The sequence below is a fragment of the Microcaecilia unicolor genome, chromosome 11 (assembly GCF_901765095.1).
Source record: "Microcaecilia unicolor chromosome 11, aMicUni1.1, whole genome shotgun sequence".
NCBI lineage: Eukaryota > Metazoa > Chordata > Amphibia > Gymnophiona > Siphonopidae > Microcaecilia > Microcaecilia unicolor.
The window spans coordinates 194440496-194466398 of record NC_044041.1 but is presented as its reverse complement, the minus strand read 5'-3'; the positions used below and the strand labels follow the sequence as shown (position 1 = coordinate 194466398).

The 25903-nt window shown below is 45.9% G+C and overlaps 1 protein-coding gene across 1 annotated transcript in view; it reads left to right on the top strand.

The window, feature by feature from the left end:
- The window catches only part of RPS6KA1 (ribosomal protein S6 kinase A1), a 186611-nt gene extending 161622 nt beyond the window's left edge, over positions 1-24989 (top strand). Inside the window, 14 exon segments of the mRNA XM_030218336.1 lie at positions 3137-3239; positions 8177-8202; positions 8204-8255; positions 8258-8307; positions 9926-10051; positions 11336-11373; positions 11375-11423; positions 11543-11700; positions 13775-13899; positions 13902-13936; positions 15103-15179; positions 15343-15460; positions 20006-20142; positions 23047-24989. Coding sequence (XP_030074196.1) covers positions 3137-3239; positions 8177-8202; positions 8204-8255; positions 8258-8307; positions 9926-10051; positions 11336-11373; positions 11375-11423; positions 11543-11700; positions 13775-13899; positions 13902-13936; positions 15103-15179; positions 15343-15460; positions 20006-20142; positions 23047-23077 — 1125 coding nt within the window. The 3' untranslated portion in view covers positions 23078-24989.
- The last annotated feature ends 914 nt before the right edge of the window (positions 24990-25903 follow it).

Here is a 25903-nt window from a genome sequence, read left to right as displayed (position 1 = left end):
ATTGTTAATTAGTAATGTACTGATAATGAAAGTGACTATACTGTGGTCATAATAAAAATAATTCTTTGGACTATTGGCAAGATGTTGTGATATTGTGTTCCAAGACTGGTGTGGGAGAGAAGTTATAATTTAGCCCAAAAAGCATTGTCAGCCTCTACTTTTTGTGTGTGTGTGGGGGGGGGGGGGGCAGATTATGTTTAAAGCAGTGTTTTTCTAGCAAAAAGGTGCTGGTAGCGGGGATGGGACGACTTCCCTATGAAGAAAGACTAAGGAGGCTAGGGCTTTTCAGCTTAGACAAGAGACGGCTGAGGGGAGACATGATAGAGGTATATAAAATAATGAGTGGAGTGGAACAGGTGGATGTGAAGTGTTCACAGCTTTCCAAAAATACTAGGACTAGGGGGGCATGCGATGAAACTACAGTGTAGTAAATTTAAAACAAATCGGAGAAAATGTTTCTTCACCTAACGTGTAACTCTGGAATTCGTTGCCGGAGAACGTAGTGAAGGCGGTTAGCTTGGCAGAGTTTAAAAAGGGGTTAGACGGTTTCCTAAAGGAACAAGTCCATAAACTGCTACTAAATGGACTTGGGAAAAATCCACAATTTCGGGAATAACATGTATAAAATGTTTGTACGTTTGGGAAGCTTGCCAGGTGCCCTTGACCTGGATTGGCCGCTGTCGGGGACAGGATGCTGGGCTCGATGGACCTTTGGTCTTTTCCCAGTGTGGCATTACTTATGTACTCAAATGCCAGGCTATCCTTCAGGACCTACCCTATAACAGCCGGGGCTCTTCCATTAATACTTGGGGACAGTGGGTCAACTGTAGCATCAGTACGCCTGAACACTCTCTGAAAAAAGCCTTGCATAGAGGGGTTTGAATATGTGAAACTTCAAATTGTTTGCAGAGGTGTATCCATTCAAGGTGCATCCGTTACGTATGCACCCCTGTCAGTCGCAAAATCTTTCTCCCCGACCCCGCAAAAATCTCTCAATTTCCTTCCTCCCCCTTTTGCTGTCCCTTTTCCCATGCCTTAAAATCACTACCAGTCTTTGGAGAATTCGAGAGACTACCTGCAGTGTGCACCTTTGCTTTCTCAATTGTACCGTCCCTTCTGATGCAACTTCCTGTTTTCTGAAGGGCAGTATGGTTCAGAGAGAGAGCCCCGGTGTAGGCCGCAGGCAGCCTAAGAGTGCCGCTGGCCTGCCCAGATGATGACCAGGTAATTTTAAGATATGGGAGGGGGTGGGAGAAGGAGCGTAAAGATATGGGGGGGTCGTAGAAGGAGCAGGGGGAGGGAGGGAATGACCAGATCTTTGTAGGGCCACGGCGGGAAGAAGAAGGGAGGGAAATACAGACACGCACCCCCTGTAGAACATTTCTGGCTATGCCACTGATTGTTTGTACAGTATTGATAGTAACTTAGTAAATGACGGCAGATAAAGACCTGTTCGGTCCATCCAGTCTGTCCAACAAGATAAACTCATTTTACATGGTATGTGATACTTTATGTATGTACCCGAGTTTGATTTGTCCTTGCCATTCTCAGGGCACAGACTGTAGAAGTCTGCCCAGAACTGGTCTTGTACTAAGTTCTGAAGATTCTGGAATCCCAATTAGTAGCAGCATTCCATGTAGAACCCCAAAGAGTAACATAGTAAATCACGGCAGGTAAAGACCTGAACGGTCCATCCAGTCTGCCCAACAAAATAAACTCATTATATGATACTTTATACCTGAGTTTGATTTGTCCTTGCCATTCTCAGGTCACAGACCGTAGAAGTCTACCCAGCACTGTTCTTGTACTAAGTTCTGAAGCTAACATCGAAGCCCCTTAAAATTTACACTCCAGCCCATCCCTATCTATTCAATATACAATATACAAAGCCTTTCCATGGGTAAAAAAAGGAAGAAAAAGCATTTTGCCTGCACAAATTGAGCCTTTGAATATTGCCCAAGCTGTCTGTGAGTAAAAAAAAAAATATATATATATATATATATAGACATTCAATAAATTTGGATCTTTTTATTCATGGACTCTGGAAACATTTCCAGGGCAGTGAGAACAGTGCACATGGATTTGATTATTCAAAGCTATGCACATTGTTTCCAATTGAAAAATTACCCACAGAGAAAACAAGCGTATGTCTCTTGGAGTAATTTTTCATTGAAACAAATAACAAAAACATTCCCCATGGAGTTTTTTAACAACACAGGCAGTGTAATTTACCTCTAACGGCCTACTGCTAAGATGGCAAGTTATACTTCTGTCCCATCTATTTACCGCCTCGCTAACATCTCACAGCTTCAAGATCAGCAACACCATTTCCTTTGGAAAATGCATGTATTTGAATTAATTTTATCCTGCAACTGCTTTTCATGTGCAGTCGTGGTTTTCTGCTTGTAAATATCAGAAAAAGGATTCCTCCAGCCAAAGATCTGTTTTTTTTTTTTTTTTTTAAATTTTCAAGAGATCCTTTAATTAAAATGGAACAAGAATATAATTCCATACACAATTAATGCAGCAAAGCTATACATACCAACCAAGGGTTGATGAGTCTGGGGTTCTCTGTGCTGGTAATGGGGGGGGGGAGAAGTTTAGATATTTCCATGTTTTCAACAAAATTCCTTAATATCTGGTTAACATAACATTTGACCTCATTTTTTCAATTTCTTGCTGCTAGATTTTAAGAGTCATTAATATATCAAAATTTGGGCACTGGGTTTTCCCATGTTTTAAACTGGCACTTTCATCCATGTTTTTGACAATGTTATTGATGTAATCCGCAGTGGCGTAGCCAGACCTATCATTTTGGGTGGGCCTTCCAAAACTCCTCCCCCAACCTCCTTTGTCCTGCATCTCTCTTCCGACCCCAGATCCATGCAGTGTCTGCGTCAAGAGAGCTCAGTCCTCCTAAATAACTGCGTATGTCACGTCTTGACGACTCAGCAGGGAAATAGTCTGACTCATCAGAAGACGTGTAGGTGAACTGCAAAGGCTGTTTTGACAGTGTCACTTCTTGCTGTTGTGTTTGGGTGAAGTGTGAGAGCCTGGTGTGGGCAGTTAACGTAGCTTTGTTTTAGGAAACCATCTTTTAGCAGTATACTGAGTTGTGTTCTGTCTTATTCAACAGAAGCTGTACCGCAAGGAGCTAAAACCTCCGTTTAAGCCTGCTGTGGCACAACCTGATGACACGTTCTACTTTGATACAGAGTTCACATCTCGCACGCCAAAAGGTTTGTATTCTAATTCATTTATATCAACAATATCTCAAGCAATCCTAGTTGGGAACAGTTATCAATAGCATTTAAGCTTCTAAAACAGTATGTATTACATAAGTACATAAGTATTGCCATACTAGGACAGACCGAAGGTCCTTCCAGGCCACATCCTGTTTCCAGCAGTGGCCAATCCAGGTCACAAGTACCTGGCTAGATCCCAAAACAGTACAATACATTTTATACTGCTTATTAAATAAGCAGTGGATTTTCCCCAAGTCCATTTTAACAACCTCTTAAAACTCTGGGATCTACACGCACCTAACAATCAACCAACACACGAAAAAGGACACACACTGGACATCATTACACACAATTCAACCCAGACTCAACTCTCCTACTCACAGATACAAGATGGACACCTACACCATGGACAGACCACTACAAAGCGATGATCTCCCTCCACTGGCGAAAAATACACAAACGAAATAAACAAGCATGAACGAACAACATACACCACGAGAGGAAAAATAGACCCCACAACATTCTGGCAACAGGTCTACCAAAACGAATGGTCAACAAATACAGACACCATTCAATTCCTCCAGAATGGGACGACATATGCAAGACAACATTAGACACAATCGCCCCAATCCAAACTAGAACATCACACAGGAAAAAAAACAAATTCATGTTCACTGAGGAATTGAAAATACTCAAAACACAAGTCAGAAAACTAGAATGCACATGGAACAAAAAGAAAGACGAACATACACTGAATGCCTGGAAATCACTCCGGAGGAAATACAAATACACCATCAAACAGACTAAAAGACTACACTATAAAACAATGATTGGACCAAACTACAAAGACACACACAAACTCGTCTACCTTGTAAACAAACTGCTAGACACCACACCAGTAACAAACAACAGCAAAGACACACCAGGGATCGACGACCTCGCGAAATACTTCAAGGAAAAAATCATACAACTACGACTTAAAATACCCACCAGCCCTACTGAATACACAACACTCCTAAACTGTCTTGACCCAGAAGATGGAATATACCCAGCATACAGAATCTGGACGCGAATTCGAACTAATATCAGAAGACCTCATCTCTAAAACGCTCAAAAGATTTGCCAAATCCCAATGCAAACTAGATATCTGCCCAAACAACCTCATGAAATCAGCCCTCAACAATTCACAATTGACCTAACTAACCACATGAATTTCATGCTACAAAACGGACTTTTCCCAAAAGAAAAAGGAAACATTTACTCACACCAATACCCAAGGACACTAAGAAAAACACAAACGAAATAACTAACTACAGACCAGTAGCATCTATACCACTAATACCAAAATAACAGAAGGAATGGTTACCAAACAACTCACAAACTACCTCAACAAGTTCTCCATACTACATGACTCTCAATCAGGATTCCGGTCAAATCACAGCACAGAAACGTATTAATTACCCTAATGACCAAATTTAAACAAATGATTGCAACCGCACCAATATACTCCTCCTACAATTTGACATGTCAAGTGCCTTTGATATGGTAGATCACGGAATCCTATTACACATTCTCGAATATTTTGGTATCGGAGGCAATGTCCTAAACTGGTTCAAGGGGTTCTTAACCTTACGCTCATATCAAGTCACATCAAACTCAACTACGTCAGCTGCATGGACACCTGATTGTGGAGTACCGCAAGGATCCCCCCTCTCTCCAACTATTTTCAATCTAATGATGACCCCCCTGGCAAACTTCTAACAACCAGAACCTTAACCCATACATATATGCCGATGATGTACGATATACATTCCATTCAAAAAAGACATTAATGAAATCTCTAACGAAATCAACCAAAGTCTAACACATCATGAACACCTGGGCAGATGCATTCCGACTGAAACTGAACGCAGAAAAAACTCAATGCCTCATACTGACCTCCCAATACAACACGAATAAGTTTACTGCCATTAACACACCTAAACTAAATCTGCCATCTCAGAAACATTAAAAATCCTTGGAGTCACTATTGACCGCCACCTAACACTCGAGACTCATGCGAACAACACAACAAAAAAAAATGTTCTACTCCATGTGGAAACTGAAAAGAATTAGACCATTCTTTCCAAGATCTGTCTTCCGCAGTCTAGTGCAATCACTCGTACTCAGTCACTTGGATTATTGCAACTCATTATACGCAGGATGCAAGGAACAAATACTGAGGGAAACTTCAAACAGCCCAGAATACAGCAGCCAGACTCATCTTCGGAAAACCAAAATTACGAAAGTGCAAAACCCTTACGGGAGAAACTACACTGGCTACCACTCAAGGAACGCATCACTTTCAAAGTATGCACTTTAGTCCATAAAATCATTCACGGGGAAGCCCCTGCATACATGTCTGATTTAATAGACCTACCACCCAGAAACGCAAAAAGATCTTCCCGAACCTTCCTCAATCTCCATTTCCCCAAGTGCAAAGGAATAAAATACAAAGCATTGCACGGATCGACCTTCGCATACATGAGCACACAAGTCTGGAATACACTACCACGCAATCTGAATTCAATCATAGCGCCTCACCTCGACTTCCGCAAACTACTGAAAACTATCTCTTTGAGAAAATCTACGGCAAGGATCAAAACACATGAAGTCCATACAAACCAATAGATACGCACCAAAACACTCTATCCTGAAGTCTCTTCTCCCGTATCCTCACCACCCTTAAAACCCTACCCACAAATAAGAATGTTAGACCTTTATGCTACCTCGATATTTTGTCCCCTCTCAACTCACCACTGTTATCCTCTGATGTTCTATTCCCAAATGATATCCTGTATTTACTCTGTCTTCTATAACTCATCATAATGTAATCCATAATCGTACTGTAACCATTGTACTTCCATCATTCTCAAAGTATTGTAAGCCACACTGAGCCCGCAAATAGGTGGGAAAATGTGGGATACAAATGCAAATAAATAAAATAAATAAAATTCACAAAAATTAATGCAGTACACACAAGACGGCCCCCAGCATCCTTCCCCAGTCCAAAATCAAGACACCTCACCACCATCTTAATCTCTTGCTGTAACCCCATGCCAGTTTCATCCAGCAGAGCATATCGGCATAAACACCTTATCCGAATGCTTCTTGAAATACAAAATGCTTGTGGAAAAAGGGTAGTGGCATGCATGAAAAGCCAGCCAGCGGATGTAATGGAGCGAAAGACCAACTAAATCTAAGAAAACTTGGGCTGAAGAGAGGATCTTACAGGGATAAGAGTACGGAAAGCAGAGATCAGTTGGGGGGGGGGGGCTCTATGGCAGTGGACAAGCAGCAGCAGGGGCGTAGCTGCTATGGGGGCCACAGGGGGCCTGGGCCCCCGTAGATTTGGGCCAGGACCCCCCTGCCGGCGACCTTCTCAACCCCCCCCCCCCACCCTCCCGCCGCCTGCTACCTTTGCTGGCGGGGGACGCCCAACCCCCGCCAGCTGAAGTCATCTTCCTTCATTTGGTTTCTTCTGAGTCTGACGTCCTGCACGTACAACGTGCAGGAACGTCAGACTCACAGAAACAGAACGAAGCCTTGCGAGGAGACATGAATGAGGATTGAAGGGGGGGCAGACTCAAGAAAAATGTCAGGAAGTATTTTTTCACGGAGAGAGTAGTGGATGCTTGGAATGCCCTCCCGCGGGAAGTGGTGAATGAAAATGGTAACGGAATTTAAACATGCGTGGATAAGCATAAAGGAATCCTGTTCAGAAGGAATGGATCCTCTAGGAGCTTTTGTCAAGATCGGGAGGCGGGGCTGGTGGTAGGGAGGCGGGGATAGTGCTGGGCAGACTTATACGATCTGTGCCAGAGCAGGTGGTTGGGAGGAGGGGCTGGTGGTGGGAGGTGAGGATAGTGCTAGGCGACATACGGTCTGTGCCAGAGCCGGTGGTGGGAGGCGGGGCTGGTGGTTGGGAGGCGGGGGATAGTGCTGGGCAGACCTATACGGTCTGTCTCAGAGCCCGGGTTTGGGAGGCGGGGATAGTGCTGGGCAGACTTATACTGTCTGTGCCAGAGCCGGTGGTTGGGAGGCAGGGATAGTGCTGGGCAGACTTGTATGTTCTGTGCCAGAGCGGTGGTGGGAGGCAGGGATCGTGCTGGACAGACTTGTACTGTCTGTGCCAGAGCCGGTGGTGGGAGGCAGGGATAGTGCTGGGCAGACTTATACGGTCTGTGCCAGAGCCGGTTGGTGGATAGGCGGGGCTGGTGGTTGGGAGGCGGGGATAGTGTTGGGCAGACTTATACGGTCGTGCCCTGAAGAGGACAGCTAAAAATCAAGGTAGGGTATACACAAAAAGCAGCAAATATGAGTTATCTTGTGTGGGCAGACTGGATGGACCGTGCAATGTCTTTTTCTGCCGTCATCTACTATGTTACTATGATCTGCAGGTCTTCGTTCTGTTCTGTGAGCCTCAGAAGAAACCAAACGAAGGAAGAAGACTTCGGCTGGCGGGGGTTGGGGTCCCCCGCCAGTAAGGTAGCAGGCGGCGGGAAGGGGGGGTTTGAGAGGGTCATCGGTGGGGGGGGGGGGGGGGTCAAAGTTGTTGGCGGTTGTCGGCAATGGCGGGGGGGGGGGGGTGCTAAAATGTGCCCCCTCACCTCAGCTCTGGACCCCCCTACCATTGAAGTCCGGCTACGCCCCTGCACAGCAGTATGTAACTAGCTCCATAGTGTGGCACTAATTTCGTAAGCTGGGAATTGCAGGTCAAAGAGCGACGATTTCCAAAGACACAGAGAGAAGCCCATTGCTTAGGTTTCAATTTTATATTCAGATATTCCTCAAACTTAACGAATGGGGGTCTACGAATTATCAGAGCGCTGCTGTCTGTGTTCCAATAAAACAGGTGATTACCGGATTTATCCCACCTTCTTTCTGTGTAGATTCTCCTGGAATCCCTCCAAGTGCCGGGGGCACACCAGCTCTTCCGAGGCTTCAGTTTTGTGGCTGGTGGAGTGATAGAGAGGATGGCAAGCCAAACCCCAACCAGGCGCCTGTGTACTCAGTAGCACAGGTAAAGTGAATAAACCAGGGTGAGATTTATGTCTTAGGATCAGGAAGATTGCATCATGAGGGGGAACCTAGAGGGTGACCAAAACCGGGGATTTCGTTTTAGCCAAAATTCAATGCAGTTTTTCAGATGAAACCAAAACTATGTGGCAGTCCACTGCCCTCCCAAGGCCTCCCTTAGAAATCCTGGCGGTCTAGTGACCTCTTCGAGGCAGGAAGCCACTCCCCAGTCGTTCCTGCTCACGCCAGTTCTGCAGTCAAAATGGCCGCTGGGGCCTCACGAAGCAGCCGTTTTGAGGTTGGAACTGGCTTGGGCAGGAGTGACTGTGGATTGCTCCTGCCTTGGACTGCTACGGTAGTCCCGGGGAAGGTGGTGGCTTTTGATCGGGGGAGGGGGGGGAAGCACAGAACTTAAGAACAGCCATACTGGGTCAGACCAGTGGTCCATCCAGCCCAGTATTCTGGTTCCGCAGTGTCCAAGCCAGGTCACAAGTACCTGACAAAAAGACACAGTTGGTAGCACCGTTCCATGCTACCAATCCCAGGGCAAACAGTGGCTTCCCCATGTCCATCTCAACAGCAGGCTATAGACTTTTCCTCCAGGAACTCGTCCAAACCTTTTTTTTAAACCCAGGTGCACTAACTGCCGTTACCACATCCTCTGGCAGTGAGTTATGCTTTTTATTCAGGGAAGAGGGGTTGTTTGGTTTCAGCTGAAAATGCACTGGTATTTTTGGCTAAAACAGAGACATGGCCGAATCCAGATTTCGGGCCAGTTTTAGCACTGCAGCCAACACCAACATTCTTTCAACCTCTAAGGAATGCATTACATTGTACCTTTCTAGAGGGGACATATGGAGAAAAGTTGGCGGGGTGGGGGTGGGGGGGGGGGTCAGTGTGCAGCACAACGAGAGAAAAAGAGTGGATCACCAATACATTACCCAATAAGGGAAACAGTGTAAAAGCAAGATCGTTTTACTCTTCCTAGCCAGAACTTCCTTATGTGAGAGTGAGAGGCTTGTGCTATCTAAATAATTATTTATTTTATTTCATTTATATCCCACGTTATCCCTATAGATCAGGTTTAATGTGGCTAACAAGTTATTGTAATTAATAGTACAAAAGTGATATAGTAAGTATACATTTAGTAATAAAGTAAATGAGGATTATTACAGTATATAATATGGATTCAAAAAGGTAACAATGTATAGTCATGTATAATAACAATTAGAATGGAACTGAGAAATTGGAATAATTGTACAATTAGGGGTTTAATTATGATCATCCGTGAGAAACAGCTTGAACAGAGAAGCTTTAAGGTATTTTCCGGATTATCAAGTAATTAGGTCCCCATTACAAATGATCTGGAAATCAGAACGACAACTGAGGTGATTAAATTTGCAGATGACACAAACATATTCATATTTGTCAAAAAAAAACTACCTGCACAGCCAAACTTTGTTACTTACAAAAACACAGAAGATGGCATAAATGCTACAGGCAGGCACGGAACTTGCTGGAGATACCTTATCCATGTGCAAATTTTCACTTGGGTTTTTCAAATCCCCTCCCTGTGTGCATGCATGGAAGTATAATCTTACTTGCCGTCTCTTCTTTCCCAGCATCTGCGTGGAAAGAATTTGCACTTCAATGATGGCTACGTGGTAAAAGAGGCCATTGGAGTTGGCTCGTACTCTGTGTGTAAACGCTGCGTCCATAAGACCACCAACATGGATTACGCAGTCAAGGTTATTTATTTGTGTATTTATTCATTTGGATTTAGCTCATGCCTTTATCGGTAGTAGTTTGAGATGAGTTATATACAAGGTACAGTAAATATTTCCATTTTCCTGGAGAACATACAATGTAAGGGGTCATTATTCAGTGTTTGTAAAACAGGTAGGAAAGACCACAGCTTTAGTCGTATATACTTGAATATAAGCCTATCTGAGTATAAGCCGAGTTTTGTTTCCCCTGGAAAAGGGGAGGAAACTGTTAACTCACGTATAAGCCGGGAGTGGGCATAGTGTTGGAACAATTTGTGAGAACATGTCCCCCTCCCCAGCCTCGTTTTTCTCTACAGGGTTCAGGCTCCAGATTGTTTTCTCCTTGCTCGGCATAGCATCAGTCCTTGTCTTCCCCTGTACTGCCGGGCTCTGCAGATACTTGCGTCGTGCCATGCAGGAAGTTGGAAGCTTGCAGTTTCAAGTCCTGTGAGAATTCCCCTTAGTCCCGCTCCGAGCGGCTCAAATATATGCCGAGCCCAGCCGTGCAGGGGACGACTACTACTACTTATCATTTCTAAAGCGCTACTAGACGTACGCAGCGCTATACACTTGAACATGAAGAGACAGTCCCTGCTCCACAGAGCTTACAATCTAATTAGGACAGACAACAGGACAAACAAAAGATAAGGGAATATTAAAGTGAGGATGATAAAATATGGGTTCTGAACAAGTGAATAAGGGTTAGGAGTTAAAAGCAGCATCAAAAGCCAAGACCCCATTGGGGGGGGGGGGGGGGGGTTAAAAATCTGCCCAGTTTAATTGAATAACCTGTGCAGATGAATAGCAAGCCACAAAAATTTAGGGTAAATCAGGTTGATCTTGGATCAGATAACTGTAAGCCTCTGCATTAATTGTTAGGGGCAGGCTGGAGCATATTCCCTTACAGTTAACGCACTGACATAACAGATAGTGTGTATCTGTATTGTGGATAATGCTGATGTTCTTACCGCTTAGTGAGCTGGGATTAACTGCCCCACATTACCCGGCTTTAACAGTCTAATACACAGTAACTTAACATGCATTACTTGCAAGGTGCAGTCCGTGCCCGTTCCCCCTCATTCTGTGCTAGTCGGTTAACGTGGGAATTAGTGTAACCGTTGTGTTAGCTGAATCTATTCAAAGACAACCAAGTGAATTTAGCCAGGTAGCCTTGCCCTTTTTCTGCCTGTGGGTTTTGGGGGGAGGGTAACCCCTTTCATCCATTTACAAGGACCGCTTCATATACTATTTTATTTATTTCTGTAGATAATTGACAAAAGCAAACGGGATCCTTCTGAAGAGATAAATCCTACTACGATACGGACAGCACCCAAACATCATTACATTAAAAGATGTGAGTATGGCTGAACTGAGCACCTCAGGGGCAGGCAGGTCACTTCTGCCTGTGGACATGCATGCCAAGGGTGGGGAGGTGCATTGCTGTGCACTTAGTGATCTGATTTTATTTTACAGGTGTATGATGATGGAAAGTATGTCTACCTGGTAACTGAGCTGATGAGAGGAGGCGAGCTGCTGGACAAAATTCTGCGACAGAAGTGTTTCTCAGAGAGGGAGGCCAGTGCTGTGCTGTATACCATTTGTAGGACGGTGGATTACCTACACAGTCAAGGGTGAGGTTTCCTTAGTGCATACCGCAAAGATCCCTCCTATGAGCGTTAACGCAGTACCGCTTTATCTCCCATTCCGAATTTGAATCTACTATGTCCTCATCAAGACGTACTCCAACGACCCATCCTGTGAACTTTTAATGGAATACCGTTCTATCTTATTGAACATGAAATCTTTACAGGGCGTAGCCAGACTTCGGCGGGAGGGGGTCCAGAGCCCGAGGTGAGGGGGCACATTTTCCCCCCCCCCCCCCCCCCCCCCCCACCACCCCCCCCCCCCCCCCCCCCCCCCCCCACCCCCCCCCCCCCCCGCCATTGCTGCCACCACCAACTTTGCCCCCTCCTCCCAACGACCCTCTCGACCCCCCTCCCGCCACCAACCCGCCGTTGCCTACCGTTGCTGGCGGGGGACCCCAACCCCCGCCAGCCGAGGTCCTCTTCTCGCAAAAGGCTTCCTTCGTTGTACGTGCAGGACGTCAGAAACAGAAGGAAGCCTTTTGTGAGAGAGGACCTCGGCTGGTGGGGGGTGGGGTCCCCCGCCAGCAAAGGCAGGCACGGCGATGGTGGGTTGGCGGCGGGAGGGGGGGTCGGCAGGGGAGTCCAAGGCCAAATCTACGGGGGCCCAGGCCCCCCTGGCCCCACGTAGCAGTACGCCACTGGCTCTTTATACCTGATTGCTTAATCTACTATGTCATTCATGATCTTTATGTAATACCTCTTGTATTTTCTTATTCCGGAATGGCGATCGCCATGACGGAACAACGTAAGCCACATTGAGCCTGCAAATGGGTGGGGAAATGTGGGATTACAAATGCAATAAATAAATAAATGATGGCAGATATAGATTTTACTAGTCTGCTTGTTCCCATTTCTGCTGCAGTATTGCAGTCCCCACGTGGGGACCTTCACCAAGAGTCATTCGTGCTTGTCCTGTGCGCTCTAAGTTCTGAACCTGTTTCACCTTTACTACCTGGATCAGAAAGCTTCTTACCACCTTGATTTTTTTTTTTTTTTTTTTTAATTATTCTAATATTTATTTGAGCAGGCTTATTCCCCACTTAATGCTCAGCCTTCACCTTCCTCATGTTGACTATACCCATTTAGCCACAGAGTACTTCCACCTAGTAAAGCATCCTTGTATTATACTCTTGTTCTTTCCAGACCGTCTCACTTTTGTGTCACTACCCTCTATGCATTGTAATCCTTTTGTAATTTTGTAAGCCACATTGTGCTCGCTATAGTGGGGAAAATGTGGGGTATAAATGTACCAAAATAAATAAATAATATGTATTCTGGAAACCACCCCTTCAGAGAGAAATATGGGATGCAAATCTAATCCCTCTGCCCTGAGTCCTGCAACAGTTTCTCTTGCTAATGCAAGTTTAAGTTCTGTTCAGTTGTGATGCTATTTGCAGTGGCAGCAAGAAAAGTTATAGCTTTTTGGGGATCTTGCCAGGTATTTGCGACCTGGATTTGGCCACTGTTGGAGTTGGGGTGCTGGGCCTCATGGACCTTGGTCTGTCCCAGTGTGGCAATGCTTATGTACTTGGGATTCTGAATGGATCTTGCTACACTTTGGGGTTCTACATGGAATGTTGCTACACTTTGAAATTCTGCATGGAATCTTGTTATTCTTAGAATTCTAGAATCTTGCTACTCTTTGGGGTTCTACATGGAATGTTGCTACACTTGAACTTCTGCATGGAATCTTGTTATTCTTTAGAATTCTAGAATCTTGCTACTCTTTGGGGTTCTACATGGAATGTTGCTACTCTTTGGGTTTCTGTCAGGTACTTGTGACCTGGATGGCCACTGTTGGAAACAGGATGCTGGGCTTGATGGACCTTTGGTCTGTCCCAATGTGGCAATACTTATGTACTTACAAAATGGTACTGCATGGATGTCCAGACCTCTTAGGACCCTTTTTTCATCTGTGACCAGTCTGAATGTTAGACAAATGGAAGCAGGCCTTCCGGTGTGGAACTGACGCCCTTACACTCAAAATACTTTTGAAGTCCCAGCGTTATGGCTAGTCCTTGTAGCAATATAAACTAAACAATTGTGATCTGCTTTCGTAGGTGGTTCACAGGGACCTGAAGCCCAGCAATATTCTGTATGTGGATGAGTCCGGCAATCCTGAATCTATTCGGATCTGCGATTTTGGATTTGCTAAACAGTTAAGAGCAGAGAATGGGCTGTTGATGACCCATGCTACACGGCTAACTTTGTGGCTCCAGAGGTAAGAAGTAGAGAATGACACGGGGACAAAATTTGTCTCCGCCCCATCCCCGTAGGTTCTGTGTCGTCCCCGCCCCATTCCCATGGGCTCTGTCCTCATCTGCAGAAGCCTCGAACAATTATGATTTTATATGTAAATCTTTTTATTAAAGTATAAAAGGAACAATATGCTGTGCAACTGGTGTGTATAAATTACAAATAGAAAACAATAATAACAGCGAGCAGCTATAATAACCCTCCTCACGCTTTTCCATAAATAACCCTCTGTTCACGCTTTCCAAACTACTAGGACTAGGGGGCATGCGATGAAACTACAGTGAGTAAATTTAAAACAAATCGGAGAAAATATTTCTTCACCCAACGCATAATTAAACTCTGGAATTCGATGCCGGAGAACGTGGTGAAGGCGGTTAGCTTAGCAGAGTTTAAAAAGGAGTTAGACGGTTTCCTAAAGGACAAGTCCATAAACCGCCTTACTAAATGGACTTGGGAAAAATCCACAATTCCGGGAATAACATGTATAGAATGTTTGTACGTTTGGGAAGCTCGCCAGGTGCCCTTGGCCTGGATTGGCCGCTGTCGTGGACAGGATGCTGGGCTCGATGGACCCTTGGTCTTTCCAGTGTGGCATTACTTATGTACTTACGTACACCACCACCCTCTACCCTTCCAACCCCAACAGTAAGTGATTTCTACTACCCCCAGGAACCCTAATCCACCCTATTAAATGTCCAGGGTTACAAAATACAACCCATCCTGTATGCCCTTAGAGGGAGAAATATGCCCTATGAAGCACTGTTGTGATTTTTTTAAACTCTAGATGAATAAATAGTCATCAGCTATCTCAGAATTCAGTCTAGCTCGCCCGTCTTCCACAGTCCTTCCTGGAATAGAAGTTGTCTTCTTAGAAGATGTGCTGGTAGCAGATGTACAGGATCCCCCCATGCAAATTTTGCTAGTTGTGGCCAGTATGTTTGCTTGTTTTTCCAAAAAAATCAAAATATCGTCTTCTTCACTCAAATGTAAATAACAGTCCAGTTCATTAACAGGCTTCTGAGTCCGTGTTGTTCTCTAGTAAGGAGGTTAGGCAGAAGGAGAATGCCCATCACTGCTTCCTGTTCTTCCTGGAGACCTGAAATCTCTTCCCCTCTGACCTCTCTCCCACAGGTCTTAAAACGCCAAGGTTATGATGAAGGCTGTGATATCTGGAGTTTAGGAATCCTTTTGTATACTATGTTGGCGGGGTGAGTAGTGATGTTATCTGTAAATCAGATTGGAAAGAGTCGGTCTTTTTTTTGGGGGAGACTCTTAACGTCCGCCTGTTCTTTGACTCTTACTGAATTAAATCTCAAGAGTAGGCAGTTTGAGTGGGCTGATGCATTCTTATATATTTATTTTTTAATTCAGCTACACTCCATTTGCCAATGGACCCGACGACACCCCGGAAGAAATTCTGAACCGAATAGGAGGTGGGAAGTTCACCCTCAAAGGGGGAAACTGGAACACCATTTCTGAGTCGGCTAAGGTAGGGCGGCTGTATATTTTTTTTTTTTTTTGCATTCAGGGGCAGGGCCAAATGAGACCCAGAGATATTGAGAGGTAAAAAGGCTGCTTCTGTCCAAATGAAATACACTGGCCATTTCCCTATCATCAAGCCGATTGATCCATAGACTGGTGGGTTGTGTCCATCTACCAGCAGGTGGAGATAGAGAGCAATCCTTTTGCCTCCCTATATGTGGTCATGTGCTGCCGGAAACTCCTCAGTATGTCGATATCAAAGCTCCATCCGCAGGACTCAGCACTTAGAGAATTACACCCACAAAGAGACACTCTGCCCAGCTCACCACCCGCCGAAGCGGGGGAGGGGAAATATTCCAGCGCACCACCGCCGGGGCGGTGGGCGGGAACCACACCCGCCGACGCGGGGGGAACTGGCTTATCCTGCTACCGCAACCGCGGGAGGAGCTGGCTTACCCTAACACCGCCGAAGCGGGAGGGATACAAAGCTACCCTACAGCCGCACGAAGCGGGAGGGAGCGCTATGATTAAGGGAAAGAAATTATCAGGTATGATACATAATTTTACCTTTTCTTCTGTAGGTGGCCAAATGAGTTTAAAGGCTTGGGAAAGGGGGTGTTTTCATCCTCTTAGGACAGATACTTGTTCTATCTGACTGCTTTATTCGTGCTGACAGCTGTGTTCATGCTGAACTTCTACAAAGTGCTAATCTCCAATGTTCTTCACCAGTGGTGGTGTAAATGGGTGGTCCAGGTAGGGCAGGGGCCCACCCACTTTGGGCTGAGACTCACCCAATAGCATCACACCTTTGCTGTGGCTGGCGGGGATCCCTAAGCCCCACCAGATGAAGACCACGTCCTCCAGTGGCTAGAACTCATTTCAAACTCGGCAGTCAAAGGCGATGTCCCTGGGATGTGGCTCAGAGACAGTGTCGCCGACTGCCAAGCTTGGTAGGCGTTCTGGCACTAGAGGGGCAGGGCCTGGGGATCTCTGCCAGCTAAGATATTTATATTTTGAGTTGGAGGGGTGGGGGGGGGGAGGAATAATGGGACCAGAGAGAAAATGTTGTGCCCACCTACTGTAGGCTCAGGCTCACCCTAAATTGGTTGTCTTGCTATGGTGCTGATAAAACAATGAGGCAGACCTGATAAACATAGTAAACATAGTAGATGACGGCAGAAAACGACCTGCACGGTCCATCCAGTCCTGCCCAAGAAGATAAATTCATATGTGCTACTTTTTTAATTTGTACTGTCCTCTTCAGTGCCAGACCGTATAAGTCTGGCCAGCCCTATCCCGCCTCCGAACCACCAGCCCCGCCTCCCAACCACCGGCTCTTTCACAGACTGTATAAGTCTGCCCAGCACGATCCCTGCCTCCCACCACCAGCTCTGGCACAGACTGTATAAGTCTGCCCAGCACGATCCTCGCCTCCCAACTACAGTCCCGCCTCCACCACCAGCTCTGGCACAGACCATATGAGTCTGCCAGCACTATCCCTTCCTCCCACCACCGGCTCTGGCACAGACCGTATAAGTCTGCCCAGCACGATCCCTGCCTCCACCACCGGCTCTGGCACAGACCATATAAGTCTGCCCAGCACTAGCAAGTGCACTGGTATAGGTTACGAACTTCAATGCAAATATGTATTTAAAAAATGTATAAAATGAGATAATAAAAGTTACGGATCCCTCTATAGTTATTTTATGGTTGTGTGTACATTTTTTGGCTAGTTTATACTACTGTAAGCAAATTCTCTGTACCGTGGAACCTTGCGCTCCCCTCTAAGAAGAAAAACTTACCCATGGTTTGTAAATATAAAAAAGCACCACCAGATGAAGACCACGTCCTCCAGTGGCCAGAACTCATTTCGAACTCGGCAGTCAAAGGCGATGTCCCTGGGATGATGTAGATGTTGCAGATGTGCAAAAACTGAACATAACGGGAGTAGTGGATGTGGCTCAGGGACAGTGTCGCCGACTGCCAAGCTTGGTAGGCGTTCTGGCACTAGAGGGGCAGGGCCTGGGGATCTCTGCCAGCTAAGATATTTATATTTTGAGTTGGAGGGGGGGAGGGATAATGGGACCAGATAGAAAATGTTGTGCTCACCTACTGTAGGCTCAGGCTCACCCTAAATTGGTTGTCTTGCTATGGTGCTGATAAAACAATGAGGCAGACCTGTTAACATAGTAAACATAGTAGATGACGGCAGAAAAAGACCTGCACGGTCCATCCAGTCTGCCCAAGAAGATAAATTCATATGTGCTACTTTTTTATTTGTACTGTCCTCTTCAGTGCACAGACCGTATAAGTCTGGCCAGCCCTATCCCCGCCTCCCAACCACCAACCCTGCCTCCCAACCACCAGCTCTGGCACAGACCCTATAAGTCTGCCCAGCACTATCCCTGCCTCCCACCACCGGCTCTGGCACAGACCGTATAAGTCTGCCCAGCACTATCCCCGCCGCCCAACCACCAGCCCCGGCACAGACCGTATAAGTCTGCCCAGCACTAGTCCCGCCTCCCAACTACCAACCCGCCTCCCACCACCAGCTCTGGCACAGACTGTATAAGTCTTATCAGCACTATCCCCGCCGCCCAACCACCAGCCCCGGCACAGACCGTATAAGTCTGCCCAGCACTAGTCCCGCCTCCCAACCACCAGCTCTGCCACCCATTCTAGGCTAAGCTCCTGAGTATCCATTCCTTCTGCACAGGATTCCTTATGTTTATCCCACACATGTTGAATCCGTTACCGTTTTCATCTCCACCACCTCCCGCGGGAGGGCATTCCAAGCATCCACTACTCTCTCCGTGAAAAAAAAACACAATGTCTTTATTAGTAGATTAAAAGCTCCCAGATATTCAATGTAAAGTGCCCGACATGGCCATGTTTCGCCACTATAAAAATGGCTACGTCAGGGGCAGTGGGTCACCAGCTGATATAAAACTTAAAAATAAAAAAACAGGCTAGTGTGGGTGTTAAAACAGAGAAAGCTAGATTCTGGGAACACAGCGGTTTTTTTGAGAGACTGTTCCCAGAATCTAGCGTTCTCTGTTTTAACACCCACACTAGCCTGTTTTTTTATTTTTAAGTTTTATATCAGCTGGTGACCCACTGCCCCTGACGTAGCCATTTTATAGTGGCGAAACATGGCCATGTCGGGCACTTTACATTGAATATCTGGGAGCTTTTAATCTACTAATAAAGCCATTTTTTTTTTTTTTTTTAGAAGGTCTGCCTGATTGTTTATCTTCCGTGTTGGATTTGGCAGACCGACTGCCTGGTTGTTTTCTTACTTGCTATGCTGCTGTCCTCCACATGAGAGCGCTAGTCTCAGACTTTTTCCAAGAACTCTTCTCTAGTGTTGGCTGAGAAGACGTAGCCGTCATTCTCATAAGGTTTGGATGGCTGGTGAAAGAACTCAGAGACCCTTTCACACTTCATTCAAAAGCTTGCTGAAGTCACGATAGTGTGAGCTGCACGGCCATTTATTTCTCATCAAAGTATTGTGCAGCAGTAGCGTGATATAAGGCTCCCTATCCGTTTCCGCATTCAATTCAAACTTCTCTTACTGACCTATGAGTGCATTCACTCTACCGCTCCCCAGTACCTCTCCACTCTTGTCTCTCCCTACGCCTCCACCCCCCCCCCCCCCCAGGTACTCCGTTCTGTGGATAAATCTCTCTTCTCTGTCCCCTTCTCCTCTACTGCTAATTCCAGACTGCGTTCCTTTTATCGCGCTGCACCTCACGTCTGGAATAGACTCCCGAGCCTGTACGTCTAGCCCCGTCTTTGGCCGTTTTTCAAATCCAGTTTAAAAGCCCACCTCTTTAACGCTGCTTTTGACTCCTAACCACTACTCACTTGCCCTGTACCCTTTAATTCCCTTACCTCTTAGTTGTTCTGTCTGTTTTGCCTGTCCTATTTAGATTGTGAGCTCTTTGAGCGGGGACTGTCTTTTCACGTTTGGTGTACAGCGCTGCATATGCCTTGTAGCGCTATAGAAGTGATTAGTAGTAATGTAGAAGCCTGCCCTTGCAGATCTGCAATGCAGCCGTGCAGGCTTCTGTTTCTGTGAGTCTGACGTCCTGCACGTATGTGCAGGACGTCAGACTCACAGAAACAGAAGCCTGCGCGGCAGTGTTGCTGATCTGCAAGGGCAGGCTTCTAGATGGAATGTTGTTAGTGGAGGAGTAGCCTAGTGGTTAGTGCAGTGGAACGTGGGATGTTGTTACTATTTGAGATTCTGGAATGTTGCTATTACTTGAGATTCTACATGGAATGTTGCTACTAGTTGAGATTCTACATGGAATGTTGCTGTTGCTACTATTTGAGATTCTACATGGAATGTTGCTATTACTTGAGATTCTACATGGAATGTTGCTATTCCACTAGCAACATTCCATTTTTAGATTGTGAGCTCTTTGAGCAGGGACTGTCTTTTCATGTATGGTGTACAGCGCTGCATATGCCTTTGTAGCGCTATAGAAGTGATAAATAGTAATGTGCCACTGTATGGTGATTGCTGTGTCTAAATATCTGCTTTTAGGATCTGGTCTGCAGGATGCTTCATATTGATCCTCATCGGCGCCTGACAGCTAGTCAAGTCCTCAAGCACACATGGATCACCCAGCGGCACCAGCTACCTCAGAGCCAGCTGAGCCACCAGGATGCAAACCTCATAAAGTAAGGATGAAACAAGATGTAGTTCCCCTCTCAGAGGTTTATTTATTTTAATAACTTGGACCAGTCTTCCACATGGCCACCGTGCTCTGGAAATCGTTCCTGACTTTGCTACATTACATGTGTTATATAATTTGTCATTCTTACAACAGTTTCCTCAGTCTAGATTTCCTCCTCTGTTTTTTTTTCCATTTCCAGCTCACACCCTACTGGACCTCTCAACCCTGTTTCTGCCGTAGTTCTCAATTCCAGGGCCGCTGAGAGGGGAGGGGGGCAGGGGGGACAAAATTCTCCAGGCCTGGGCCTCCAAGGGGGGCCTGGTGCCGCAGTCCCCTCCACCCGCCCCCCTCCATCCACCACCGGGCCGGGCCCCCCTGAATTCAGATCATAGCGCCTCACCTCAACCTCGCTCCGTGTGGAAGAAGCGCAGCAGCGGCAGTCTGCAGATCGCCTCCCTTCGAACCTTCCCTCCCTGTGTCCCGCCCTCGCGCAGGTTACGTCAGATGAGGGCAGGACACGGGGAGGGAAGGCCCGAAGGGAGGCGATCTGCAGACTGCCGCTGCTGCGCTTCTTTCACATGGAGCGAGGTCGAGGTCAGGCGCTATGATTTGAATTCAGGGGGGGGGGCCTGGCTCGGTGGTGATGGGGGGGGGCACCTACGATGACGACGTCTTGGGGGGGGGGCGGCCCCGGGCCCGGCCCAGTCTCTCGGCAATCCTGCTCAATTCTGTTACATCCTCACATCTACCGTCTCTGGCAGCAGGATATTTCACACACTTATTCTCTTGTAGTTTTGCAAGACAAAAGCTCAATCCAGCAACCGAGCCTTCTTCCACACAGCTAACAAAATTTGTGAGGCTGATCTCCAAAAGCACTTTGATTCCCTCATGCTCACTGGTATTTGGTTTTTCAAACATGGCCATTCCATGCACGTCACCTCGACCTTCTTGGAAGCCTAAAACTGTATCACTGTTTAGGGTTATTTGTTACCTGGAACAGTTGCCTCAGCCTGGTATGTTTAGTAAGACCTGATGAACAAAGAAGGATTCCCTATGGAAAGAAGTACTGTCCAACGAAGTAAGGAAGGGACGTAGGTCAACCAAAACAAGTGGGACTCCAAGAGGTAGAGAAGAACAGATACAATGGATTCAACACGGTCCCGTGTTTCGGCAGCAATATGGCTACTTCAGGAGTCTTGAGTATCTGTTAAACTGTCCCAACATCTTTCCACAGAAAGGATTATGTAGCACAAGAACAACTGCTACAATAGTTTGTATTGTCACAAAAAAACCCACCAAAGTTTTGGTTGACCTACACATCCCTTCCCTACTTCGTTGGACATGCTATTTTGTAAGCCACCTAGAATTGCTTAGATAGAGCAGGTTATAAATGGTTAAAATAAACTTTGTGGGAATGTGAAGTAGCCCAAACCAACTGCCGTTAGGTGATAACACCCCAAGGCAGTGTACTTACAATTTTGTTAACATCATAACAATAGTAAAATGGCCTAATATAATCATAAATCCAATGGCCTAGTGGTTAGGGTGGTGGACTTTGGTCCTGAGGAACTGAGTTGGATTCCCACTTCAGGCACAGGCAGCTCCTTGTGACTCTGGGCAAGTCACTTAAGCCTCCATTGCCCCATGTAAGCCGCATTGAGCCTGCCATGAGTGGGAAAGCGCGGAATGGAATGTTGCTACTATTGGAGATTCTACATGGAATGTTCCTATTCCAGTAGCAACATTCCATGTAGAAGGCTGCGCAGGCTTCTGTTTCTGTGAGTCTGACGTCCTGCAGGACGTCAGACTCACAGAAGCAGAAGCCTGTGCGGCCACATTGGTGATCTGCAAGGGTCGACTTCTACATGTAATGTTGCTAGTGGAATAGTAACATTCCATGTAGAATCTCAAATAGTAGCAACAGTGGAGGAGTGGCCTAGTGGTTAGGGTGGTGGACTTTGGTCCTGGGGAACCGAGGAACTGAGTTCAATTCCCGGCACAGGCAGCCCCTTGTGACTCTGGGCAAGTCACTTAACCCTCCATTGCCTGCCGCATAGAGCCTGCCATGAGTGGGAAAGCGTGGGGTACAAATGTAACAAAAAAAAAAAAGTGGACTAGCTCTATTAGAAAATTTAAATCCCCATACAACAAAGGTATAAAAGAGAAGAATAATTTTATTTTAAACATTTAATGATCTGAATATGTCTGCTGTAGGAGATGCCAATTGTTAAGAGGTCTGTGCAGCGACCCAATCGATAAAAAATCCAAATACTCTCTATTTTATACTGTATATCAAACGTCTTAACAAGTCTGTTATACAGTATAAGATACAGAGTGTTTGGATATATTGCTCTAGGAGATGTGCATATTCTGTTTTTGTATTTTGCATAGGACAGGAAGCAATGTAGTTCTGTTTGTCCTTTTCTAGAATTCCATCAAGCCCAGCATCCTGTTTCCAACAGTGGCCAATCCAGGTCACAAGTACCTGGCAAGATCCCAAAACAGTAAAACAGATTTTATGCTGCTTATCCTAGAAATAAGCAGTGGATTTTCCCCAAGTCCATTTTAATAATGGTCTATGGACTTTTCTGTTAGGAAGCCAGAAAATCCTTTTTTTTTTTTTTTTTTTTTTTAACCCCGCTAAGCTAACTGCTTTTACTACATTCTCTGGCAACAAATTTCAGAGTTAATTGCAGTTCTAGAATACTAGATTTGTGGTACTTAAATGTTACTGCCCTTTAAAGAATTTAATCCATAATGTAAATTTATAGTGTCTTAGAAATATGTTTCACTTTCAAAAATTATAGAATATATACTATTAGAACATCATTCTTCCTTTCTATCGTAGGATTCTTGCTTAAGGGATGTGCGTAGTTGATGGTTTGTTTTTTCTGGGGTTTTTTTCTAGGGAGCTATGGCAGCCACGTATTCTGCTTTGAACAGCTCAAAGCCTGTCCCAGAGCTGAAGCCAATTGAATCGTCCATTCTGGCTCAGAGACGGGTAAAGAAGCTTCCCTCCACCACCCTGTAGGGGGAACTCCCAGACTCTTCACTGCAGATGACAGGGGTGGAGCGAGGGGTAAGAATGCTGCCTCCACTCCTCCTGACCCTACAGCACTGTGCAAGAAGACGGGGTGCTTAAAACATGGCATGCAAGGAGCAAAAACACACAGGAGGGGACTTGAATTAACCAGGAACAGTGTCCCTAGAAGATCAGAGGCAGGCCAAGTGTTTTCCAAGTTCAGAAAGGGAAAAAAAAAAATCCCCTGTACAGTCTCCATGAATTCTTGTTTACTTTTTTTCCCCCCCTGTTTTGTAAATGAGCTGTATTTGAATGTGTTTAGGTTTTTAAAAAGTTCTGCTGATAGCAGTGAGAACAGGACTGGCTGGTGTCTCAAAGCAGTAAGTTGAAAGTTTAAATCCCAGTCTGTCACCAGCATTTTACCATCCTTAAATGGCAATGGGGCATATGGAATGTGCGTTGACACTTTTTTTTTTTTTTTTTTTTTTGTATCTGAAGCCAAATGTGCCCTATCTCAACCCTCCTGTTCACACGCTATAAACTAGGAACCAGTATCAACAGGAGATGTCCGTTCTTTTTGAGAGCTTTTCTCTCTTGGTAGCTGAGCATGCAGACCTGTCAACGCGGCTTGCTTTTTGGGTCTTGGTAGCATTATGTCTGCTGAGGAACCCAGACTGCCTAGTACTGGCCTTAGACGCATATCCTGGAGCCTGGTGTATAACTGCTGTCTAGCACATGATGGCAGAAGACCCCCGGAAAGATCGCCGCTGCATAAGCAGGACCTTGGGTTACAAAGCTGTGCGAATTAAGTGTGTTTTCCATGGGGTAACTCAGTCTATACTGTCTGTCCATTTCCCAAGAAACCTGTCCTCAAAACTGTTCCAACGATGATTGCCTTTACTTATGTTCTGCACAGGAGGAGGAATGATAAAACTACCTGCCAGAGGAGCGTTTCGGATGCAGATACTTGGGGGGTGGGGGTGAGAGACTAGGTTCTTTGCTGTTGAAAAGTAAATTCAATTAAATGAACGGAACACGGGTACAGAATCCGTTTACACTTCTGTAACTACATTGTAGCCCCTGATGCTCCAGTTGTGCTTGGCACAGTCTTGATCCGGAGTTGTAAAAAGTCGTACTTCTGTTCGCTCGGTGGTAGATCGCTTGATTGTGCTCAGCACAGCATCTGTGTGGCTAGAGCCAGTCGCGGTTAGGAAATGTAAAACTTTTGGTAGGAAGGAAGCTGCTGGGATGGAGCCAGAGGGAGGGAAACAGCAGGGTTGTCAGTTTTTTGTTCTGTTGCATGGTCTGTGTATGTGATTTTGGTAACTCCTTAAAGATTAAATGCAAGCTGTTTCTGCTACATTTCATAGTGGAATCCTTTAGTGCAGTAATGCACAGACCATCCTAGACAGAAGCCACTTAGGAAGTCAGAACCTCAGGACTCTGCACAAAATGTAAAACTTCAGATACTGAGATTTTCTCAGCTTTCGTCGTAAGGTTCACTTCGTACCATAGTTTGCTGTCTGGTTAGATATTTTGTCATGGCTCTGTAGTGGTACCTCATCTCGTCATCCTCTTGCAAGTTCCACAGCCCTGATGGTGGTATGCAGAGCTTTTTCTGTTTCATAGTTTTACCAGGCCAGTGCACACTGATGATCCTGTCAAGTGTGTTCTCCCATGTTCCTGCTCCCAGGGGCAACACTGGCTCGAGTGGAGCTCTTGAGTCATGCTATTCATATCCTGGCACCTGCTGGCCAGCTGCAGTCTTTGAGAGGCCCTTTTACAGGGCGGGGGGGTAAGCGCAGCTGACAGCGGTAGTCCCGCCCTGAGTGCACGCCATTTCCGGGGGGTGGGGGGGGGGAGGAAGAAATCCTCCGGAAATGGCTTGCACGGCGATAGCCCAGCAGAAATCGGGCATCGCAGGGTTAGCATGGGAGCCCTTATTGCCACCTCAAAGGGTGGCGGTAAGGGCTCCCTGCCGCATGGCCACTTTTTTTTTGGGGGGGGGGGGGCTTTTACTGGCTGCGGAGAAAGGGCCCTGGCACGTGGGGGGAAAAAAAGGCCCTTATCGCTACTGCAGGGCACTTTTTCCCCACAGCTTAAGTGAAAGGACCCCTGAATAAGATCAGATAAAATGAACAGCATTAAATTCAAGTAACCGAATGCAAGTTCAAAACACTTAAAAAAAAAATAAAATAAAATAAAACTTCGTAAGAAAAGGTACAATAAGCAACAGAATGAATGAGATGCACTGATCAGTGCCACCTTTTGTCTTGATGTTCTGTAAGGTTGCAAATGACTGATTTTCCTGTCTTGCTGAAGACCTTGGATTTTACTGATCAGCAGCTGAGAACAGGCTCCTCCTGTTTTTTCTTTTTTTTTTTAAGGGAAAGCATAAAACATCGACAGCTGTACTAGGAGGGGAACCGCTGGGCTCTACAGTTTACCGGCGCTGAGCTCAGTTCTGCTCCCCATTCAGAACAGCAGCCAACTTTAAGTATTACAAGCAGTTTCTCCAGATGACCCTCGTTGTATTCTGTGCTCCTGCAAGTCACACTGTGGGTATTTGGATCACGGAGGCTTAAACTTGCTTGAACCCCCTTAATGCTCATAAAAACAATTGTTTTTGATCGAACACTTCACAACGCTTCAGACATAACTGTTCCGAGTCTGGTTTCACCTGCATTTATCATCCTATTAGTAGTAGTAACTGTGTTCAAACTCAGGACGTTCTGGAAAATTA